The sequence below is a fragment of the Pollicipes pollicipes genome, unplaced genomic scaffold, assembly GCF_011947565.3.
Source record: "Pollicipes pollicipes isolate AB1234 unplaced genomic scaffold, Ppol_2.1 Scaffold_7261;HRSCAF=8764_pilon_pilon_pilon, whole genome shotgun sequence".
NCBI lineage: Eukaryota > Metazoa > Arthropoda > Thecostraca > Pollicipedomorpha > Pollicipedidae > Pollicipes > Pollicipes pollicipes.
In genome coordinates, this window is record NW_023597054.1 from 22,132,640 (window position 1) to 22,154,914 (window position 22,275).

General features: G+C 55.0%; 1 protein-coding gene across 1 annotated transcript; it reads right to left on the reverse strand.

The window, feature by feature from the left end:
* Window positions 1-1,329: 1,329 nt before the first annotated feature.
* Window positions 1,330-22,252, reverse strand: LOC119111182 (tRNA pseudouridine(38/39) synthase-like; the record flags this gene model as incomplete). Its single annotated transcript, XM_037235006.1, is given in 10 exon segments — window positions 1,330-1,459; window positions 10,753-10,896; window positions 11,256-11,345; window positions 11,612-11,814; window positions 16,928-17,049; window positions 17,481-17,518; window positions 17,520-17,614; window positions 19,591-19,771; window positions 20,849-20,973; window positions 22,116-22,252. Coding segments are annotated over 10 exon segments (1,209 nt in total), but the record flags the coding sequence as incomplete, so codon positions are not given.
* Between the last annotated feature and the right edge of the window lie 23 nt (window positions 22,253-22,275).

The following is a 22,275-nucleotide window of genomic DNA, read 5'->3' on the forward strand; positions in this document are numbered from 1 at the left end:
TGTGTGACTAGCAGTATGATTGCGTACATCTAACAAGAAATGAAACATATTTATAAAAATACCCAACGTGCAGCACATGCGCATAGCGTAATGACCTGTATTGTAACAACCTGCTCTCACGAGTGCTTTTTTACGCTCGTCGGACGCGCGGCTGTCTACGTCATACTTTTGCTTGATGTGTCAACTTCTCAAGAGGCAGAAAAGCGCAGGTAAATAGAGCTCCAAAGCGGCACCTCTAGCCCGCCACAGCTAGCGTTCTGGATAATACACAGCTCAAATTCTGCAGTAGTGAGATGTTGGGGACTTGAAGAACTACTTTTGAGGTCCTTTGCGAACCTGCGGATTTAAAAGTAATGTCTCTTATCCACACCAGCCGTCCCATACGATATCCGCCACATATTCCGTAGCCCGTCTGCTAAGTGTGAACGGGCTTTGGATAGCGCAAGTTGTCCAGTACATTTGCGAGGAACATTACGCACATAGATGAGACCATAAGCATAGCCTTATTCCTTGGAGAAAGACCAAGAGAAAGAAGATATAGCCGGATCGCAGCCTATACCTTCATTCACCTGTTTTTTCTCCGACGAATAAGGCTATTACTACTGCCTCATCTGTGAGCTTTAGATAACGGCCAACAGGCCATCCTGGATTCTAAGGTGAGCGCTCTCAGGTATATTACACCCAAAACTTTTTCTTGTCATCTGTTTTTGACACGTGTCCGGCCAGTGTAAAACGCGCCCGTGCGAGCAAACAGACCATGAACTTCACACTCTCGGAAGGCGCACACGCCGCTAGGGCCGAAAACTTCCATGGCAACCAATACCAGTCCGTCTGACCGCCATCCAACACGTGACTGATGAGCGGAGGATGGGGGATGGGAGGGGGGGGGGGGGGCGTACCGCAGGCGGGCCGGCGCAGCAGCGGGTGGTGTAGACTCTGGTCGTGTACGGTCGTCAGGCGGGCGCGTCTGGACGTCAGGCCTGCACGAGCGGGGATTTGGTGGGGATGGGAGAAGGGGGGGGGGGAGGGGAAGGCGTACCCGCAGTGTGGGCCCGGCAGCAAGCAGCGGGGTGTGGACTCTGGCTCGTGTACCGGTCGTCAGCGAGCGGGTCTGGGACCGTCAGGCTGCACGAGGCGGGGGATGGTGGGGATGGAGAATGGGGGGGGGGGGGGGGAGCGTACCGCAGGCGGGCCGGCGCAGCAGCGGGGTGTGTAGACTCTGGCACGTGCACCGGTCGTCAGGCGGCGGGTCTGGACGTCAGGCTGCACGAGCGGGGGATGGTGGGGATGGGAGAAGGGGGGGGGGGGGGGGAGGGGGAGCGTACCGCAGGTGGGCCGGCGCAGCAGCGGGGTGTAGACTTTGGCTCGTACGCCGGTCGTCAGGCAGCGCGTCTGGGCGTCCGGCTGCACGCCGTGCTGAGCCGCCAGGTCATCCAGCATCGTCCGCAGCATGGCCGACCTGCCAAACAAAGGCAGGCCATGACATGTCAGGGCCACACCCGACAGAACCACAGCAGGGCGCGCGACATCGGCCCACAGCTGACATATACGATCTGCTGCGGCTCGCTGCGTCAGCGAGCACCCTGCCCACATGTGAAAGAGGCACGTCCCGCTACCATGGCACAGAGACGTCGCACCAGGGCCCACCCAACATCCGAGCACACCTATGCTGTGTGGCAGCAGTGCATGTGTACTGTCACCTCTCTGAGCCAGAGGCCCCGGCGAGAACGCGCGGCGACGGCGCGGCATGCTCCCCGGCTTCCACCTGGACTGAGACGGGACCGGACGCCGGCGGGCCGAGGTGGGCGCGCCGGCCGCGGGGGCGTCGCGGCCTGGGGGCGGCTGGATGCGGCGGAGGCGGCTGCCGGCGCCGGCACCCAGCGCGCGCGTGGGCGCCCGGCCGGTAATCGGGTCTCTGTCCAATCCCGTCGGCACCATGAAGCGCCATCCCCAGTGAGGGGCGGCCGCGGCTCCCGGCCGTGGCCTTTGACACAGACACAGTCCCGTTGACTGGCTGGGCGATCACGTAGCCCGAGGGCGGACACGGACGCTGGACAACCGATTCGGTCACCGAGAAATGCCGGGTCCTGCTGCAGCAGTCAACTCGCCCGTCAGGACAACGCCTGCCAGCTGCCGTCGGCCATCTCACGTGACACGCAACAGCGCGAGGTCGGCAACGCGAACGAACGCCGGGAACCTCGCATGACAGCGGAAGCCACGAGTGCACGCAAATCACCAATGTGGTTGATGCGCTCTTAAACCCCAGTAGCCACAACGACGCCACGAGTGGCGTTTGACAGAGCGCATCCTGACCAGGGCCGCCGCGCGCCGGGGCTTCACACTCACTGCACCCGCACCGGCCGGCTCCGGTCGACCCGCAGGCTCAGGGGCCGAGGTCACCGGCTGACCTCATGGCTCCATCCCCGTGGGCAGACAATGGCAGCAATCGCACGATACGCGGAATGCGATCACACGGTATACTGGATGCGTAATAAGTGTGCCAGACCCATGACCTGCCTATTTCGGCAAAATTTCCGCGTCCTTACCAACCCGAGCTAGGCAGATTTGCGGAGCTACCAACGAAGACCGTCAGCGGAAATATGACCAAATGAGACATGGCCGGTGCACGCCGCAGACTGAAGACATAGCTATTACGGTCATGTACTGAATCGGAGCGATTCAGGCGCATTATACGCCGTACTGTGGGTGTGACTCCCCCCCCCCCCCCCGAGGCTTTCCCAAAGCAGGGCTGGCGCTGCTAGAGCGGGTAGCAGGGCCGGCAGCGTCTGGTGCAAATGCTCAGCAGCACTGACACTGCCAATAGCTCCTGCCATGTCCAACGCAGTGTAATAATAGAGATAGGATCGCAGCTTTTAAACGCCAGGCTATGGTCAACGCTGACCGTGCTGCGAGAGGCCTGTCATGAATGAGAGGATGTCCCAACAACGTAAGGATTTCATGGAGGGTGAGGTAAGATACAAATGAATCTTCGCCGTGACCTTTGTTTTCGATCAGACCTCTGTCATCCCCTCTGCGAACATGGGGCCGCTTATTCTACCGACGGCATCAACTCCTGTCTAATCAGACAGCTCCTGCATACCTCTTGGCGCAGCTCCCAGAGCCAACACTGCGGTCAAACGATGACGTCACGAGCCCACGTGACTTCGGTCGATGAAATGAAAAACGATTGACTACGGCGGTGAAATCGTCGATGGCTGTACTTAGTATGCATGATCTGGGTTTCAATATACTGTTTAGAGGCTAAACCGTGCTATACCGAAAATAGTTATGGATTGCGAACACGCGGCTCCAATTTGCCTCTGCACTTCTGTTTGTGGAACTGAATTGTTTTCGAACTTTCTCTCCACAACGACCACAGCAAGGCCATACACGCAATCGGAGTGTCCATTTGTTGAGAATTGCCCACCGTAGTTGACCCTGCAAAACGCAGCTCATTTTCGTAGCGGCAAAGTCGTTTTCCACGAAACTTTACCGCCGGTCCGAGCCGGCTAATGCTTGGCTTACAACACAGACCAAGTCACCTAGCACACACAAACGACACTTCACCCCGCTACGACTGTACGGTCTATCCATCAGTGGATTTCTTTCGTGCCCTTGTCGCTGGCATGGCAACACCATGATGGTACCGCACCACGCGAGTTAAGCCCACGTCGAAGTTCTTGGCAAAAGTGGCGCTCTGGGAAAAGGTTCAGCTCGACAATCGACACTCGCTGGTAAGCCTTTAAATGATGGTACACCAAGCACGGGCAATGTCCACACACATAGTGAAGCGGACGCTCCTAGTCTGATGAAAGGTACAAGTGGAAGGTAGTTTACGCACTTGCTCTCCAAAGCAAGATTGTATACCAGGCAGAATCGTCCAGTCCGAAAATGTGGCAACATCGAAGCCTATAGTTTAATGAAACGATCAGCTGTTGAATCTTTTTTGATCACACACAATGTGCCGTGAATGAGAGTAGGTTGAGGTGCAAAAAGAAAGCAAGTAAGAAAATGCTGCACAGCTGGAGTTGTAAGGGCAAACACAGCATGAAGCCATCACACCGCTATCATGCTTCATCTATACAAGAAGTACTGCCCCTATTCATAAAGCTACGTATTTCTGTGGCCCCGGGTCGAGCACTTGGTACCAAATCCTCGCCGAACGAGAAGAAAGGATGACATGCCCATGTGGTATTGTTAAGGCCAATACAAAATTATTCGGCGAGACCAAAATGACGCACGCCTGGCAATACATTACTTGCCCATATTTTTGAAGAAATTTGGTCCGCCTTCATGCTCACTGAGCCATGATGCATTTCTTGAACATCTGCACAATCATGTCAGCTGTTCCTGGTTATCGGCAGGACCTTGTGTCCTAAGGCATGAACTCCGCAGTAGATGATCCCTCAACTGTATCATCTTATGCCAAGCACTTGATACTCAGTGAGGTGCCTGAGGTGCTGTCAGAAAGAAAAGCTCACTTCTATGCAATCGAAATGGCAATAGCACAAGCAAAATGAACATAGCCCACGCTATAATCATCGCAACATAATCAAACCGACACAACCTGTCATGATCCTTCGGTCAATTACTTGTTATTTCACAGCATTCGGTACTCAACAGCACAGACGGTTCGAAAATACTTGAAACAGCTAGAAATTAGCCGTGAAACGTCAAAGCTGCAGGCCTGCCGACCGGTATTGACACTCAGAAGCCAAGATTCGCCTGCACGGCGTCAAGCGAGACACTCACTTTTTCCCTTTTTACACTCAAAATATATCAAGTAAGGAAACATACTAACCAGAAATGGTGTGAAAGAAAACCCACCGGCACTTCCCTTCTCCCAGTGACTTATTAAAGTGGTAAAATCCAGGCATACACCAACATACTTCAACCATAAATTTTCAGGCCATGCACTAAACCACACACAACTCGCCACTGGGTGCCAGGAACTGTGCTGTAGCACTATAAGGAAGGAGACGATCTTCCACAGCCCTACCCGGCTTAAATGTGGGACCAAAACTCCATGGGATTGTAGAACATCTCTGGGCAAAGGTGAAGGTGTACAGTAGTAAGCTCTATTTAGCGTTAGCTCTTAACCCCAAGCCACCCGCACGAATCGCTCAAAATTAATGTTCCAACGAAAATAAATGTAACCGCAATGGCTGCTAGCGTGACAGCCCACGTCGCCCGCTGTCAGACTGGTTCGGTGAAGTACGGGGTCCGCAACTAGACGAAATGTTACATGGCTTTCCACCAGTTGCGTGAAGTGCGGTTTCATGAACTGCCCGAAGTATAGCGACATCGCAACACAAAACCAGCTGGTATCCTCTACGGCCAACAGGTAATGAATGAATTGGCCAGCGCTAAACATCACAACACGAGCCAAAGCCATCACAACACGAGAAACTAGACGAAAATGTTACATGGCTTTCCACCAGTTGCGTGAAGTGCGGTTTCATGAACTGCCCGAAGCATAGCGCATCGCAACACAAAACCAGCTGGTATCCTCTACGGCCAACAGGTAATGAATGAATTGGCCAGCGCTAAACATCACAACACGAGCCAAGCCATCACAACACCGAGAACTAGACGAAATGTTACATGGCTTTCCACCAGCTTGCGTGAAGTGCGGTTTCATGAACTGCCCCGAAGCATAGCGACAATCGCAACAACACAAAACCAGCTGGTATCCTCACGGCCAACAGTTAATGAATGAATTGGCCAGCGCTAAACATCACAGACACGAGCCAGAGCCGCTAGATTTTGCACCCAATAGGCATTTACCAAGCATGAGCTAAGTCGGTAGAACTAGCACATCCATCAGAAATTTCCAAGCACGCTTACCGCAGCTTCCCTCAGTTCGTCCACATACAATGCTTACGACAGCTTCCGGTCCATTCGTCCACAACCATCGCTTACCCACAGCTTCTGGACATTTCGTCCATGATACGCCGCTTACCACAGCCCCAGTCAATTTGGCCACAATACGCCGCTTACCGCAGCTTTCGGGTCATTTCGATCCACAACACGGCGCTTACCACAGCTCCGGTCACTTCATCCACAATACGCCGCTTACCAGCTCCCGGTCATCTCGTCCACAATACGCCGCTTACCACAGCTCCGGTCACTTAATCCAAAATACGCCGCTTACCATGGCTTCCGGTTATTTCGTCCACAACACGCCGCTTACCACAGCTCCGGTCATTTCGTCCACAATACGCCGCTTACCATAGCTCCGGTCATTTCGTCCACAACACGCCGCTCACCACAGCTACTGGTCATTTCGTCCACAATACGCCGCTTACCACAGCTCCGGTCATTTCGTTCACAACACGCCGCTTACCACAGCTCCGGTCATTTCGTGCACAAGCGCGTGGCCGGGCTAGCGACCCGCTTTAAAAGCTTGCTTGACCGGTGTGTATTATTACAGGCACGGCATTGTACCTCATCTGGTCGCCAGAAGGCGGGCGGCCGTCCCGAGCAAACGCCGCCTAGTTTGTCCGCGCATCTGATGCAGGCACGACGCCCTCAGGACGTCTGGCCCAAATGGGCCGATTTCCGCCAGCGCCGGCGCCTGCCTATAAATCTATAATGCCCCTGAACAGGATGCGTTTTCACCGTCGAGTCCACGTCCGCTAACTGGCGCGCTTCCGTTCTCATGGGATGGCGTAGGTGGCGGCCCACGGACCAGCCTCAGCTGCCCGCCGTTTTCTGCACACAGTGCTTCCGCCGGCCACGGGACAGGTTTCAGTGCGGCGATACTTTGGGAGTCGCTGGATGATAGCGGTAGCGGTGAAGTATAACTTGCCACGTCTGTGTTATTGTGCACTGGTACAAACGTTCCTTTTTCTGCGTACTACTTGTGCCAGTATCTGGCGACAATATTCGTGAAAACGGATCAGATCGTCAAACACGGGTGTTAAAAGCTGGACTGCCACGACAAACAGACCATAACATATGAGACGCTGACGTTTTGGGTAACCGCGCACGGAGTCTGGGGTGGACCCACGAACACATCTGCTCCATCGCGAGGAGACATTGTCCTGCCACGAACACATCTGCTCCATCGCGAGGAGACATTGTCCTGCCACGAACACATCTGCTCCATCGCGAGGAGACATTGTCCCCCACGAACACATCTGCTCCATCGCGAGGAGACATTGTCCCCCCACGAACACATCTGCTCCATCGCGAGGAGACATTGTCCTGCCACGAACACATCTGCTCCATCGCGAGGAGACATTGTCCTCCCACGAACACATCTGCTCCATCGCGAGGAGACATTGTCCTGCCACGAACACATCCGCTCCATCGCGAGGAGACATTGTCCCCCCGAACACATCTGCTCCATCGCGAGAGACATTGTCCTCCACGAACACATCTGCTCCATCGCGAGGAGACATTGTCCTCCACGAACACATCTGCTCCATCGCGAGGAGACATTGTCCCCGCACGAACACATCTGCTCCATCGCGAGGAGACATTGTCCTCCCACGAACACATCTGCTCCATCGCGAGGAGACATTGTCCTGCCACGAACACATCTGCTCCATCGCGAGGAGACATTGTCCTCCACGAACACATCTGCTCCATCGCGAGGAGACGTCCTGCACGAAACATCTGCTCCATCGCGAGGAGACGTTGTCCTAACACCAAATATCTCCGAGATCCAAACGTAGGAGTCAGTGAGGCCTCATATCTGGTTCCGACATGGACTATGCTTCGAAAAGACATTTTCCGTCGACATTTCAAACATTGGGTAATCTTTTACACGACCAACGGAAACGGCACATTCCCGGAGTTTGACATTCATCCCAGGTTGTTCCGGTGCTTTACATGCCCATCAGGTTTCTGTTGTATGTCAACCGTAAGCGACTCACTTTGCATCGTGTTTGGACACCGTCGTCCCAACACTAAAGCAGAAAACCAGCTTTCACTCCGGTGGCAGATGCCGTGGGCTCAGGGCAGACGACCGTGTGGGCTTGAATCCCAACAAAGACCTCCGCATCTGCCATTGACGAGGAGAACCTTTGGCACGGGCAGCCCGAGTATGACCTTTATATGACCTTGGGCCCTAAAGATCCCGCAAAGCGGCCGGCCCGCAAGGGCGCGACAGCATTTCCGTTTTCATGTGGGGAAAACACCAGAATACGAGGTCACCGACGAGGGAACACCGGGATTCCCAAAGTTCGGAATCTGACCGCAAAGCCCGTCATCGCCCACCGCTGAACACATCAGGACCTCCTCACATTTTTCGGCTGAAATGCACGTCCGTAATAACTGTACCAAAATATGACCTGATGTGATAGGCGTTTCGCAGCGCCAAATATCTCACAAGTATGTGTTCTCCCGTTCCGTTTGTAGTACACGCTCTGGAATTTAGTTGACGAATCTCAAACATATTTGCCACAATGAAGATGTTCGCACAGAACAAAAGATAACAGCTGTCAATCGACTATTGGTCGAGATCCATCGTCGCAGCGTAAACGCATCCGAAGCTCGCTTAAAAACCTGCTACGACGCCCCTCGACCAACACAATTTTGCGCTACGTGAGAAGCTTTAAGAAGACGGGTAAAATAAAGAGCAAATGGCTAAAGCGTGACGGCCCACCCTCTGCACGTCAAAGACGGTCCTGACACGGCTGGAAGACCACTTCGGAGCACGCATCATCAGAACGAAAGACTGACGGCATATGGACGGCCCACTCGCCGGATCCGACTCCTCTAGATGTTTATCTATGATGGTTCCTGAAATTCCGTGTCCACAAGAAGTCTCAGAGCCTCGGCGACCTGAAGAGGCTTTCAGCCAGGAGATGCCCAAGGCCACCCCTGGTATGTGCAGCAAGGTTATCGATGAAGTGGCAAGGCGCACAGCACTCTGGCTCTGCCTCTTAACTCAGAACTCCCCACAACTCTGCCTCTTACGAAAGGGACTCAACTGGAGCACGTGTTTTAAACGATTGAGGGTGATGTAGTGCTTGCGATGCAAGATATAAATCTTTATGGTTGGGCGAATCTTTTGCATGAATACATTTGCACTACAGCTGGTGATTTGTACGCTATCGGTACGGGAAATCAAGGCATGTTTGTCTTTCCACCCTCAACAAACGCTGGCACGCTTACTTCGCTGCACGCTGGTGCCATATGGGCAGAACGCATGACCAGTGACATTGTTCTCTTGTTGCTCCACCCACACCACGAACCCTCAGTAATCTCGTCACGGCCATGGTTGTTTCCGAAGTGGAATTTTCAACCGTCGTTAGAGATTACAATTAATCCATCTGGCGACCAAAGCATCCACATGGGCCGCCAGCCACGTGGAAAATACTATTCAACGCGTTATACAACATGCTGTATGCGCTGTATCGGTATCAGGCACGTACATGTGCTGTGTGTCGTACAACAGTTCTCTCAGCCTCCCATTCTCGTTATGTTGATAACTGGCTGTACATGAATTTTAAAATACAGGGTCCGTCAGCTGTACCCAAAGTCAACAAACACAAAAGCAAAACAAGAACAACTACCACATTGTCGAACGTCGTCAACGCAGTTGGACCTGAGCTCCTCCTAGTGAGACGGGCTGTTTAACCCTCAGTTATTTCCATGAAGCCTTATAAGGCCTGCCGTTTTCGGATCTGGGGTGTAACTGATGACTCTGACCACATCCACACAGCAACCGTTACTGTGCTCCTCTTTAGGGGACCGGCGGTGAGACAGATTCACGTATGCCCACCTTCCCAAATTGCACCACCACTGCTGGCTTCCTTTAATAGTTGTGCGATGCGGTGTCCAGCCATCCCTTTTTGCGGCACGACACAATGTCATCTGTTCGCCGCATCTCCCAGGATATCTGTATTTACCTACTACCATTACACACACTGATATTTTCCAAGACTTAAGACCTTTCGGGTACGCACATGCGCCTCGAAGATTGCGGCAAGCTCGCTCCGCATAGCAATGTATCACCAGGGAAACCACTCCTGTGTCTCCCCCCCCCCCCCCCCACGCACGATCCTCACATAATTGCCACTGTCACTATCAGCACTGCTCCGATGTTTCTACGCCACGGCACGCCGCACTCACACAAAACGTTATATATATATATATATATATATATATATATATATACATATATAAGATTGCATGCTGTCGCTCAAGACTTCACGGGCTGGACGACCTAATGGGTATCAATTTCCATTGGGTAGCACGCTGCGTTGGGCACAGACTTGGGAGAAATCATGGTGATTTCATCCGATGCAATCCTGTCCTCTGCCTTCTGAACCACCAGACGCTATCCTGTGCGCCCTCCTCTCTGTCCCTGGCGTGATGCTGTCCTCCCTCTGTCGGCTCACCTGCCGTTGCCCCGGCCTCTGTCCGCGTTCTCCTGACCTGCCTGGGTCGGCTCACCTGCCGTCACCCTGTCCTCCGCCCCGCGCCCTCTTGTCCTGCCTGGGTCGGCTCACCTGCCGTCGCCCCGTCCTCTGCCCCGTGTCCTCTTATCCTGCCTGGACCAGCTCACCTGCTGTCGCCCCTGTCCTCTGCCCCGTATCCTTCTGTCCTGCCTGGGCCGGCTCACCTGCCGTCACCTTGCCCTCTGCCCCGCGTCCTCCTGTCCTGCCTGGGTCGGCTCACCTGCCGTCGCCCCGTCCTCTGCCCCGTGTCCTCCTGTCCTGCCTGGGTCGGCTCACCTGCCGTCGCCCTGTCCTCTGCCCCGTGTCCTCCTGTCCTGCCTGGGTCGGCTCGGCTCACCTGACGGCCGTCTCCGTCCAGAGTCGCTGAAGCGTCTCCGTCACCTCCAGCAGCACCGCCCGGTCGTGGTGCCACGCCACGCTGTCGTACTCCACGTCATAAAGGTTCAGCGGCAGCTCCGAGGCCATGCTGTACTGCGGCTTCCTGCGGCGCGGCCGACCGTCAGCGGCGCGCTCCAGCCGTTCTCAAATACATCTCGTGGCATCCGTCATTCGCTGGAGTAGGACTGAGAGCAGACTCCTCATTAAACACAGCCTGTTACGCGGACACTAACTACAGTGAGGCGACAGTGGGTTATTTTCCCTCGGCCTGTTGGCCACGTAGCCTGGGCGATATTCATCGCGTCCTGTGGCCGATATTCCTGTTTGCGTTGTCTGCTCGCGTCATCTATCGCCAGGGACGGTGCACCGGGCCGACGCCGAGTCGTGAGGCGGCATGGCCCGCGTGGGGCCACACACCGAGTGGGGGCCCCCCGCGGGGCAGATTCCAGCTGGCCGACTGACCTCGGGTTGGCCTGCACGTCGAGCAGCTGGTCCACCACCGACGCGTCCTCCAGGTGCTCTCCCACCAGGAAGAGCACCGCCATCATGCACCTGCCGCGCACGGGCCGGTGGTCACACGCTGGTCCTACGTGCCGGTAAAACAGCGCGTACGCACTAACTCAGGCAAGGCAAGGGACTTGAGCGGCTACAGCTAGACACAGCGAAGGCTGGAGGTCAAGGCCACTGCGCACTTCACAAAATGACAGCTTGGAAACCCACAACACTGCATGACCCTGCGTCAGCACCCACTACACCAAACATCGCTCGGCAGCATAGATACCAGCCGGCAGTTGCGGGGGGTGGCAGCAGGCCCGCACCTGATCTGGTGCCAGAGGAAGGCGTTGCCGCGCACCACCAGCTGGCACATCTGGTAGCCGTCATCGGCACCGCCCTCCAGCGGGCGAACGGTGACCTGGCGCAGGTGGCGCCGGTACTCCAGCACGCCGTTGCCCACGTCCATCTTGCAGATGTTGCGGAAGTCGTGGTGGCCGCACAGCCGGTCAGCGGCGGCCTGCATCGCCTGAAGGCAAAACGAGATCCGATGACCAATGTGGTCAGGAGACGGCACGGACTCGGCTGATAGACATGGTCAGGAGACGGCACGGACTCGGCTGACAGACATGGTCAGGAGACGGCACGGACTCGGTTAACAGACATGGTCAGAAGACGGCACGGACTCGGTTAACAGACATGGTCAGAAGACGGCACGGACTCGGCCAGCTGACAGACATGGTCAGGAGACGGCACGGATTCGGCTGACAGACATGGTCAGGAGACGGCACGGGCTCGGCTGACAGATATGGTCAGAAGACAGCACGGACTCGGCTGAAAGACAGGGTCAGGAGACGGCACGGACTCGGCTGACAGACACGGTCAGGAGACAGCACGGACTCGGCTGGCAGACACGGTCAGGAGACGGCACCGACTCGGCCAGCTGACAGACATGGTCAGGAGACGGCACGGACTCGGCTGACAGACATGGTCAGGAGACGGCACGGACTCGGTTAACAGACATGGTCAAGAGACGGCACGGACTCGGTTAACAGACATGGTCAGAAGACGGCACGGACTCGGCCAGCTGACAGACATGGTCAGGAGACGGCACGGACTCGGCCAGCTGACAGACATGGTCAGGAGACGGCACGGACTCGGCTGACAGACATGGTAAGGAGACAGCACGGACTCGGCTGACAGACAGGGTCAGGAGACGGCACGGACTCGGCTGACAGACACGGTCAGGAGACGGCACGGACTCGGCTGCCAGACACGGTCAGGAGACGGCACGGACTCGGCCAGCTGACAGACATGGTCAGAGACGGCACGGACTCGGCTGACAGACATGGTCAGGAGACGGCACGGACTCGGCTGCAGACATGGTCAGGAGACAGCACGGACTCGGCTGACAGACATGGTCAGAGACGGCACGGACTCGGCCGACAGACATGGTCAGGAGACGGCACGGACTCGGCTGACAGACATGGTCAGGAGACGGCACGGACTCGGACAGACATGGTCAGGAGACGGCACGGACTCGGCTACAGACATGGTCAGGAGACAGCACGGACTCGGCTGACAGACGGGTCAGGAGACGGCACGGACTCGGCTGACAGACAGGTCAGAGACGGCACGGACTCGGCTGGCAGACATGGTCAGGAGACGGCACGGACTCGGCCAGCTAACAGACATGGTCAGAGACGGCACGGACTCGGCTGACAGACATGGTCAGGAGACGGCACGGACTCGGCTGGCAGACATGGCCAGGAGACAGCACGGACTCGGCTGACAGACAGGGTCAGGAGACGGCACGGGCTCGGCCGACAGACATGGTCAGGAGACGGCACGGACTCGGCTGACAGACATGGTCAGGAGACGGCACGGACTCGGTTAACATACATGGTCAGGAGACGGCACGGACTCGGTTAACATACATGGTCAGGAGACGGCACGGACCCGGCTGACAGACGTGGTCAGGAGACGGCACGGACTCGGTTAACAGACATGGTCAGAAGACGGCACGGGCTCGGCTGACAGATATGGTCAGGAGACGGCACGGACTCGGCCAGCTGACAGACATGGTCAGGAGACGACACGGGCTCGGCTGACAGACATGGTCAGGAGACGGCACGGACTCGGCCGACAGACATGGTCAGGAGACCGCACGAGCTCGGCTGACAGACATGGTCAAGAGACGGCACGGACCCGGCTGGCAGACACGGTCAGGAGACGGCACGGACTCGGCTGACAGATACGGACATGCAGCATAATTTCTTCCCCCACACTGAAGCAAACAGTTGAACATTGGGATTCCATTCCTTGAGCTTCACATGCAAATGCTGTAAGTTTACAAGGCTGTAATAATCGCAGAGGACTATTCACTGGTGTGTTCTAACACAAGAGCTTGACTTCACGAGAAGCATAGTGGGGAGCCCGCTGGGTCTCATGTACATTCTGGCGGATGAACAGAATGAGTTATTTTACGGCACGCAATCGTGAGACCGATATGGAACCCATGCATGACGAAAATATACAATACCTGTCGAACACCAGACAATCTCAACTTGTTTTACACACCTTCTCGGATACAGCAATGTTCCACCTGCTGTTAACTTAGTACTTTTATTACTAAAAGAACATGCCGTGTGCGGAAAACTTGGGCCTGAGAATTGTGTGTGTCAGCTGAGGAGGCTGTCAGGAGGTTATCAAAAACATGTCATCAAACGAAAGACGCTGATGCCGAGAAAACCGGCGAAGTGGATGGATTTAACATGCAAACGGTGAGCTATGATGAAGACACAAGGCATCTCCAAGACATGTCAAAAGATATCTCCGGGCGTGTAATGTATGCAATAAATCAGAAGCGAACATTAGGCCTGCGGCGGGCTGGCCGAGGCACACATGAATGATGGATAATGGATAGTAAAATGTCTGCATTACGCATTAACCCAAAGATGTTATCAGACCGTTAGTGATTGCTCAGCCGGTGAAAAACGTGCTCTGGATGGATAACACAGGATTAAAATACACATGCGGTGAGCATCATTATCCAAGACTGACCGTGCATGCCCAATTGATAAGTGAAGAAGCCGCACAGTGATGGCCATTTGGGCTTAACGGCGCTCCGACTGCGATGGTCATTTGCTGCCCACTGCCGCAGGGCGTTAAATGCTACACGATTGCGCTGGAAATGTCCTAATACAGTGATATCAGGTAAAACACTTTGGCATTAACATCCCTTTGATAGTGGAAGCAAGAACACGACGATGCGGGGCTTCGGCCGTAGTTGAGCGTTGGTAATTTGCTCGATGTGAGACGTTTGAGACCATTCTCCAGACAAGGCGCGAGCAGCGTGCGTCACTTGCCTGCACATTGAAGCTTAACTCGCTCTTAATAACTTAGCCCCATTCGTATGCCTCGAGGATCCACGACACCAGCAAATGTCCAGATAAATCGCAATCTCAGCAGGCCAGATCATTTATGGCCACGTCATATTGGGCGGCTTTAGAGCAAACTGACCTCTTCTCACGACCGGAAACCCCATAAACTGGGACCACTCCGACATCGACAGCTTTACACGGCGCCAACGGGAGGCGCGCGAGCCGACCCGGCCGACGCGATAAACCAATCAAGCGCTGACAAAACCCACACCCTATCATATGACACCAGATGACGCCCGCATTGGCTGACACGCGCCGTCAGCTGTGCAGGCGCGGTGCCGAGCGGGCGGGCCGGGTCAAAGGTCAGCGACCGCACGGCGGGACCGGCGCGACCTTTACCGCCGGCGGCCAACCCGGATCATCGTCCAGCGCGTCACGCCTGCGTGAGCGTTACCGTGGGTGTGCGCCCACATCCGACCAGCCCAAACGATCACATCCGTGCAAATTACCAGTGCCAATATCAGAGACACAACCATGCGGGTCAGAGCGGATTCAAACTTATTGGGAGTCGATTTGCGGGGCATCCGCTTCCGATGTCTTAACGATGTATGTCATCCACCAGGGACACAACCAGTGAAACAGCGGATGCTTATTTAGATTTGTGCGATATATACCACGAGGCGTCCATTTCTAACGACAAACCCTCTTGTTACGAGCTCTTTACATTTTCTTCCGCATACCGCAATTTCATTGACATCAAGGAAGTATGTACAATCATGTACGGAAGGACGGACAGACCAACGCCCAGCGCTAACTCTACGCAAGGCAGGCATGACATATCCGGGGTTCTCGTTGGTTAGCCCTTGCACGAAGGATCTCAGAGCCCCGCAGTCTTTCTAGAATATCGTCTGTACTACCAAGTGCATGACGCTGTAACTTTCAGTGACTCGCTTCGGCACTTTCTAAACGCTTTGTGAAAAGTCTGAAGATATTTTCTTCCCCAAGCCACGAGTGACCAGCCGGTCATCGATGCCATGTCGTTGGCGGTTCGCGTGAAAACGCCCAGTAACGTAAGCTAGTCGTTACATTAGTCGCTAGATTACGCGTTTCAAGAGCTTTGCGCCATTACTCGCTGCATCTTGCCCGTCGTACTGTATGATGAAATTATCATGTAAATGTAATTGGGTCATTGGGTCATCCAACGCCGACCCGAGTCGAGCGTGACAAAACGGAGTGGGTGGCGCCGGCAGTGTAGTGGCTAACGCGTCTACGTTGACCACTGCGCGCCTGGGAAACCAGAGGTACGGGGTTCGATTTTCCTCGGTGACCGCCCTTCCCGCCAGGGTGAGAGGCAGGCGACGCCATATAGCCTCAGCAGCTGAGTGCGTCGTAAAGCCCCAATGACACGCACGCACGCACGCACGCACGCGCGCGCGCACACACACACACACACACACAACGGAATGTTCGTGGCAACACTTTTTGACATGTCATGATCTGGTATGAAATATTTCAGGCAGCATGACTCAAACTTTGATGCCGTCTGAAGGGCGCTATCGAGCGCAGTCTGTTTCGTCCTCGTGTGATATCCGGCTCTTTCGGTAACGGGATGGGGCCTTTGTAGGAGGCATGACCCGTATTACCTGATTTCACATGCCACAGATTGCGACCACGATATCATATTTTGCCTGCCATGAAGGTCATGGTTCTAAACATAGACGCGGCGATCGTTCGATTCGCAACACAATGTGATTTTGACAACGCATCGAGGACTTTGCGTCACAAAGTTAGGTACTAGGAGTCTATGTTATGCGTAATTTCGAGATGCCGTCGGAAAACATTCAATGACATCCATTGGTTCCCACCCAGGCCGTTACTACTATTGCTTTCAACAATTCGAGATTATAAGCTAGCAACTGCACTCAACTTGTTTAATGTCATTACGCCTATCAAACGGTTCCGTGCACAAAAACAGAGGACGCCTGTTTTTGTTTGGTGGTGCGGCCATTTTGCGTCCAGGAGAAGGGACGCTAGAGGGAGAACGCTCAGAACAGATTGTCCCAGGGGCGGTGCGCCTCCGAAGAAGCCACGACTGGGAAGGCAGCGTCCGTGTCCCTGTGTGGCCGCCCGGCCGGCCCTCTCTCCCGGCCAGGCGCCGTTCGGAGCAGAGGGCGCGCCGGCCCTGCCTCCCTCCATTAGCTCCCCGGCCCGGCGCGCCATCCGAACAGATGGCGCGCGAGTCGCTGGCCACCGGCCCACCTGCAGATCCAGCGGGCCGCGCGGGAAGAAGTACTTGTAAGTACGGCCCCGGCAGTCGAAGCGGGCGCTCATCTCTGGACTGACTGGGCTCCAGGCCAGCACGCGGATTTCAGCAGGCAGCACTGCCGACGTGGAGTGCGAGAGGTGTAAGAGAGGCGTGATGGCGGTGCGAGAGACGTATGGAAAGAGTGAGAGTGGCGTGAGAGGCACGAGAGCGGCAAACAGCGAAATGAAGACAGCGCGGGACACAGCGGGCATATCATTCTCAAACGAATAGCGGCCAGGCAGAAGTAGGACTGAACTAAAACACTGAACAGTTGCCGGCACGAGCAGGATTTTCCCACGAGTAGGTGCCGCCACTTAGACGATTCTTCGCACGGTCCCGATTACCACTTTATGTGCTCGTCTTAAGGTCAACTCAGTGAACGGGCGTTTCCGGAAATTCCACATGATGCGAGCAGCTCGAAAACAGGCGAACCACGCCAGGTGAACACGGCGCCCGCCGCAGGGCACGTGTCCAGCGTGCTTCGGCCGCCGGTCGGCTGCGGCGCACCTTTGTTGAGGATGAAGGCGTAGTTGATCTCCTGTTCGGGCGGCAGGGGTAGCCGGCGCGTCCGGTTCGCCCGGCTCAGCCAGCTGCTGGCTTCGCACGTCCAAGGAGATCACCTGGCTGAATGCCGACACGCCCTGGGGACGGCGGGGCGGTGATGCGTCAGCGACGGCCCGGCTCCCAGCGGGAGCACCGGACCACGGAGTACGCCCGTGGCGGGAGTACCGGAGCCCGCAGTACACCAGTGGCGGGAGCACCGGAGCCCGGAGCTCGTCAGCGGCGGCCTGGCTCCCGGCGGGAGCACCGGATCCCAGAGTGCACCAGTGGCGGGAGCACCGGAGCTCGGAGCTCGTCAGCGGCGGCCTGGCTGCCAGCGGGAGCACCGGATCACGGAGCACACCAGTGGCGGATGCACCGGAGCTCGGAGCTCGTCAGCGGCGGCCCGGCTCCCGATAGGAGCATCGGAGCTCGGAGCAAGTCAGCGGTGGTCCGGTTCCCAATGGAAGCATCGGAGCTCGGAGCTTGTCAACGGCGGCCCGGCTCCCGATAGGAGCATCAGAGCTCGGAGCACGTCAGCGGCGACCCGGCTCCCGTTGGGAGAACCGGAGCTCGGAGCACGTCAAGGCGGCCCACGGCGAGCCGGCAGCGTGTAGACGACCGACAGGGTATCACTGATAACGTGTCAGTGTACAATGCCGGGGAGAAACGGTTGGCACTCGCGCAAGAACGGATTGCAACGGGAACCACGAACTTAGATTTACACTCACATACGCATTTATTACACCTGGCTAAAACGGACCGGACCTGACCGCACGGTCACCAATGACCACACCTGGCACGGCGGAGGCAGGTATGCTATCGCGGAGCATCATGGGCGGCAGTTGGCTGACCGACGGCCGGTAAGAGAGCCGGGGGGTGGTGACGGCCGACCACCGGTAAGAGAGCCGGGGAACGGTGACGGCCGACCACCGGTAAGAGAGCTGGGGGACGGTGACAGCCGACCACCGGTAGGAGAGACGGGGATGGTGAGGGCCGACCGCCAGTGAGGGAGCTGGGGGACGATGACAGCCGACCACCGGTAAGAGAGACGGGGGATGGTGACGGCCGAACGCCGGTAAGAAAGCTGAAGGGCGGTGACGGCCGACCGCCGGAAAGAGAGCTGGAGGATGGTGACGGCCGACCACCGGTAAGAGAGACGGGGGATGGTGACGGCCGAACGCCGGTAAGAGAGACGGGGGGATGGTGACGGCCGACCACCGGTAAGAGAGCTGGGGGACGGTGACAGCCGACCACCGGTAAGAGAGACGGGGGATGGTGACGGCCGACCACCGGTAAGAAAGACGGGAGATGGTGACGGCCGAACACCGGTAAGAGAGCCGGGGGATAGTGACGGCCGACCACCGGTACGAGAGACGGGGGATGGTGACGGCCGAACGCCGGTAAGAGAGCCGGGGGATAGTGACGGCCGACCACCGGTAAAAGAGCCGGGGGATAGTGACGGCCGACCACCGGTAAGAGCCGGGGGATAGTGACGGCCGACCACCGGTAAAGAGCCGGGGGACAGTGACGGCCGACCACCGGTAAGAGAGCCGGGGGATAGTGACGGCCGACCACCGGTAAGAGAGCCGGGGGATAGTGACGGCCGACCACCGGTAAGAGAGCCGGGGGATAGTGACGGCCGACCACCGGTAAGAGAGCCGGGCGACAGTGACGGCCGACCACCGGTAAGAGAGCCGGGGGATAGTGACGGCCGACCACCGGTAAGAGAGCCGGGGGATAGTGACGGCCGACCACCGGTAAGAGAGCCGGGGGATGGTGACGGCCGAACGCCGGTAAGAGAGCCGGGGGATAGTGACGGCCGAACACCGGTAAGAGAGCCGGGGGATAGTGACGGCCGACCACCGGTAAGAGAGCCGGGGGATGGTGACGGCCGAACGCCGGTAAGAGAGCCGGGGGATAGTGACGGCCGAACACCGGTAAGAGAGCTGGGGGACAATGACGGCCGACCACCGGTAAAAGAGCCGGGGGATAGTGACGGCCGATCGCCGGCAAGAGAGCTGGGGGATAGTGACGGCCGACCACCGGTAAGAGAGCCGGGGATGATGACGGCTACCTTGTCTGTGCGGCCGCAGCGGTGGTATTTGGCCGTCTGGCGGTCGCGCACGAGCCGGGTCAGCTCCAGACATCGGAACAGCTCCGCCTCAATGGTGCAGGGCGTGTCCTCCTGGCTGGCGAAGCCCTGGTAGTCCCAGCCCAGGTAGCAGAAGCGCAGCAGAATGTGCCGCCGCCGGTACCTGCCGGCCGTGACCGCAAGCCACGGTCAAGAAACTTGTTTGGGAAGTGGGGTACCGTTGACACACCCCTGTTCTTGCGGCTATGACCGGAAGACTAAAGCTGAAGTCACATGTGAACCTGTGACCCAGGCTTAGCTAGTAGAGGATGTAATCTAAATGATCTATGAGTGATAGAGACCACATTTACGGCAATAAAACTAAGGCATATATTTCGAAAACATGACGCTGCAGCAGCACATGCTACCACGCAGCACCATACCTCGTTTCAAAACATGTCTGTCCTGCGGATTTAACGGTTTTCAAGACAAAAAAAAATTGTGCGCCCCGCAATCAAAGACAAAGTAATGACATATCCATGGTGGGTTGCCACTAGCATTTCTTGACAGTTCTCGACCTTGTCAGTCCTCAACACTTTAAATGTCGCCACCGTTGACCATACCTTTCGGTAGTAATGCTACGAACTAAAACACTGAAACACTGCAAGTACCGTCAGTTGCTTCTCATCCAATCGGTTTCATGTAAAAGTCAAAACTATTACGACGCAGTGAGAAAGCTCATAGCAGACACAACTATATCACCAAATCAGGACAGCAAGTCGCAACTTCTTCGAATTTCGCCCAGAAATGGCGTTATGACAGACCTCTAGCCCGCTGATCCAGTCTGGCGACGTTTTCGGCCATGCCAATTCGGCCGAAATCAAACGTTATCCTCAGCATTTACACTTGAACCCTATCAATAGGCTGACCATTCATCACAGCAGTGCCATACACAGTTACTGAAAGTTGAAAACGCTGTAATGTGCGAGGACAGTTTGCAGCTGTGAGGTAATTATTGCTTTAAGTTTTGCAAGGATGCAAATTTATAGGCCCACTTTGGAAGCAGGAAGTACTTTTGTAAAAGCCAGTACTTAGGAAGCCAGTAAATATAAAGGAAATGCTTCATATGTGCAGACAAAAGGAAACCTAGCACTTTCCTTGAAGAAGTGAGTTACAGAAACCAAATAAAGACCAAAACATGCAATATTTTCAAGCTTGTTATTGGTATCATTTCTGGCCTAAACACAATGAACACACATACTTGCCATAGTTGAATTCTCGCTGTTTTCCTTTTGTGGCCTTTGGTTTGACGCTGCCTGACTTTGCAATGATGTTTCGCAGCTGCTTGATATGCAGCTCCATTGATCGTATCTTGTTGATAAGCTCCTGAAACGAAGAGCTCAGTGTATTAAAATGCAAAAAGTGTCTAAATAAGTATCATAATAGCACAACAACTATCCTGGAAATATGCAATTTTATAAACAAATGTATATGCCTCCAAGACTCTGCACATAGCATTGATCCAAGTGCACTGGGGAGGAGGATCTGTGGATAAAAAATGGTTGATAGGCAAGAGGCATGCATGCTTTTTTGTTTTAATGATACTAATTGTTTGCTTCAGATGTTTCACATGGATGGGACTAAGCTCAGCAGTGTCAGAGTTGAACTGCTCTGTGGAACTACTTACTTCTACCCAGGACCACTCAAAATTCACATCATGAAAAGTAAGTGATACCTACATGGAGGGTACCAACCAGTTTGCATGCAGTCCTTTTGTCAGGGAGGATTGCAGAAGGATCTTTCCAAGGCATTACAAGAGTTTTGGATAGTGCAGGTTACAGTTTCCACAACTGAGTGAGCTTCAAATAGTTATAATGCAGCAGAGGTGTAGAGATCAGGTTACTTGGCTCAGCTCAAATACAAGATTTCTTAGCTCTTTTTTTCAATCTTTACCACATCCCACATAATGTCTTACAAAGGCATCCTGTCTTAAAATGCCCTGATACTGCCAATGCTGACTGGATCTGTGCACAAATCCTGTTTTTGTTGTTCTCACTACAGGATATAATGATAACACTTCTGTTCTCTCTCAAGAACCAAATTGCAGATGCGTGGCTGGTTATAAAAATTGCATTGCATGGCTGGTTATAAAGCCCAATCATTTGCAGTGTTATGATTATTCACACAATATCTGAGCCAAGTCACTGCTCACCTCATTTGTCACTTAAAACTTAACACATGGATTTGTTCATGTCCAGCAGCTGTAGTACCAGGCTGACCTAATGGGAGGTGGTTTTGTGCAGATATTGCAGGTGTTGCAGGTGTTGCATAACCATCTGGGTTATTGGGACAGATTGAACATTTTTAAGACATTTCTTAGAACTGCTCAGCTGCCCCCGATCCAAAGCCTGCAAATGTACGGCAACAGACTGTGCCTGATTCAGTTGTTTTATTCAGTATTGTTTACATTTTTACAGCAGAAGGGCAAACAGCGAAACCTCCAAAAACTAATTCAACAATGGCCTTACTTCTTTGCACATTGATTCCAAGTCCTCTCCTTTCTGTTCAGTTTGTAAAGGAGGAACGGTACTCTCCCTACTATCTCCCATGTCTTAAATTCTGCGATATCGTCCAGACCGACCGGCACCCCACTGTCCCAGCACGTTCCAACAACGTTAAGGCCTTGTG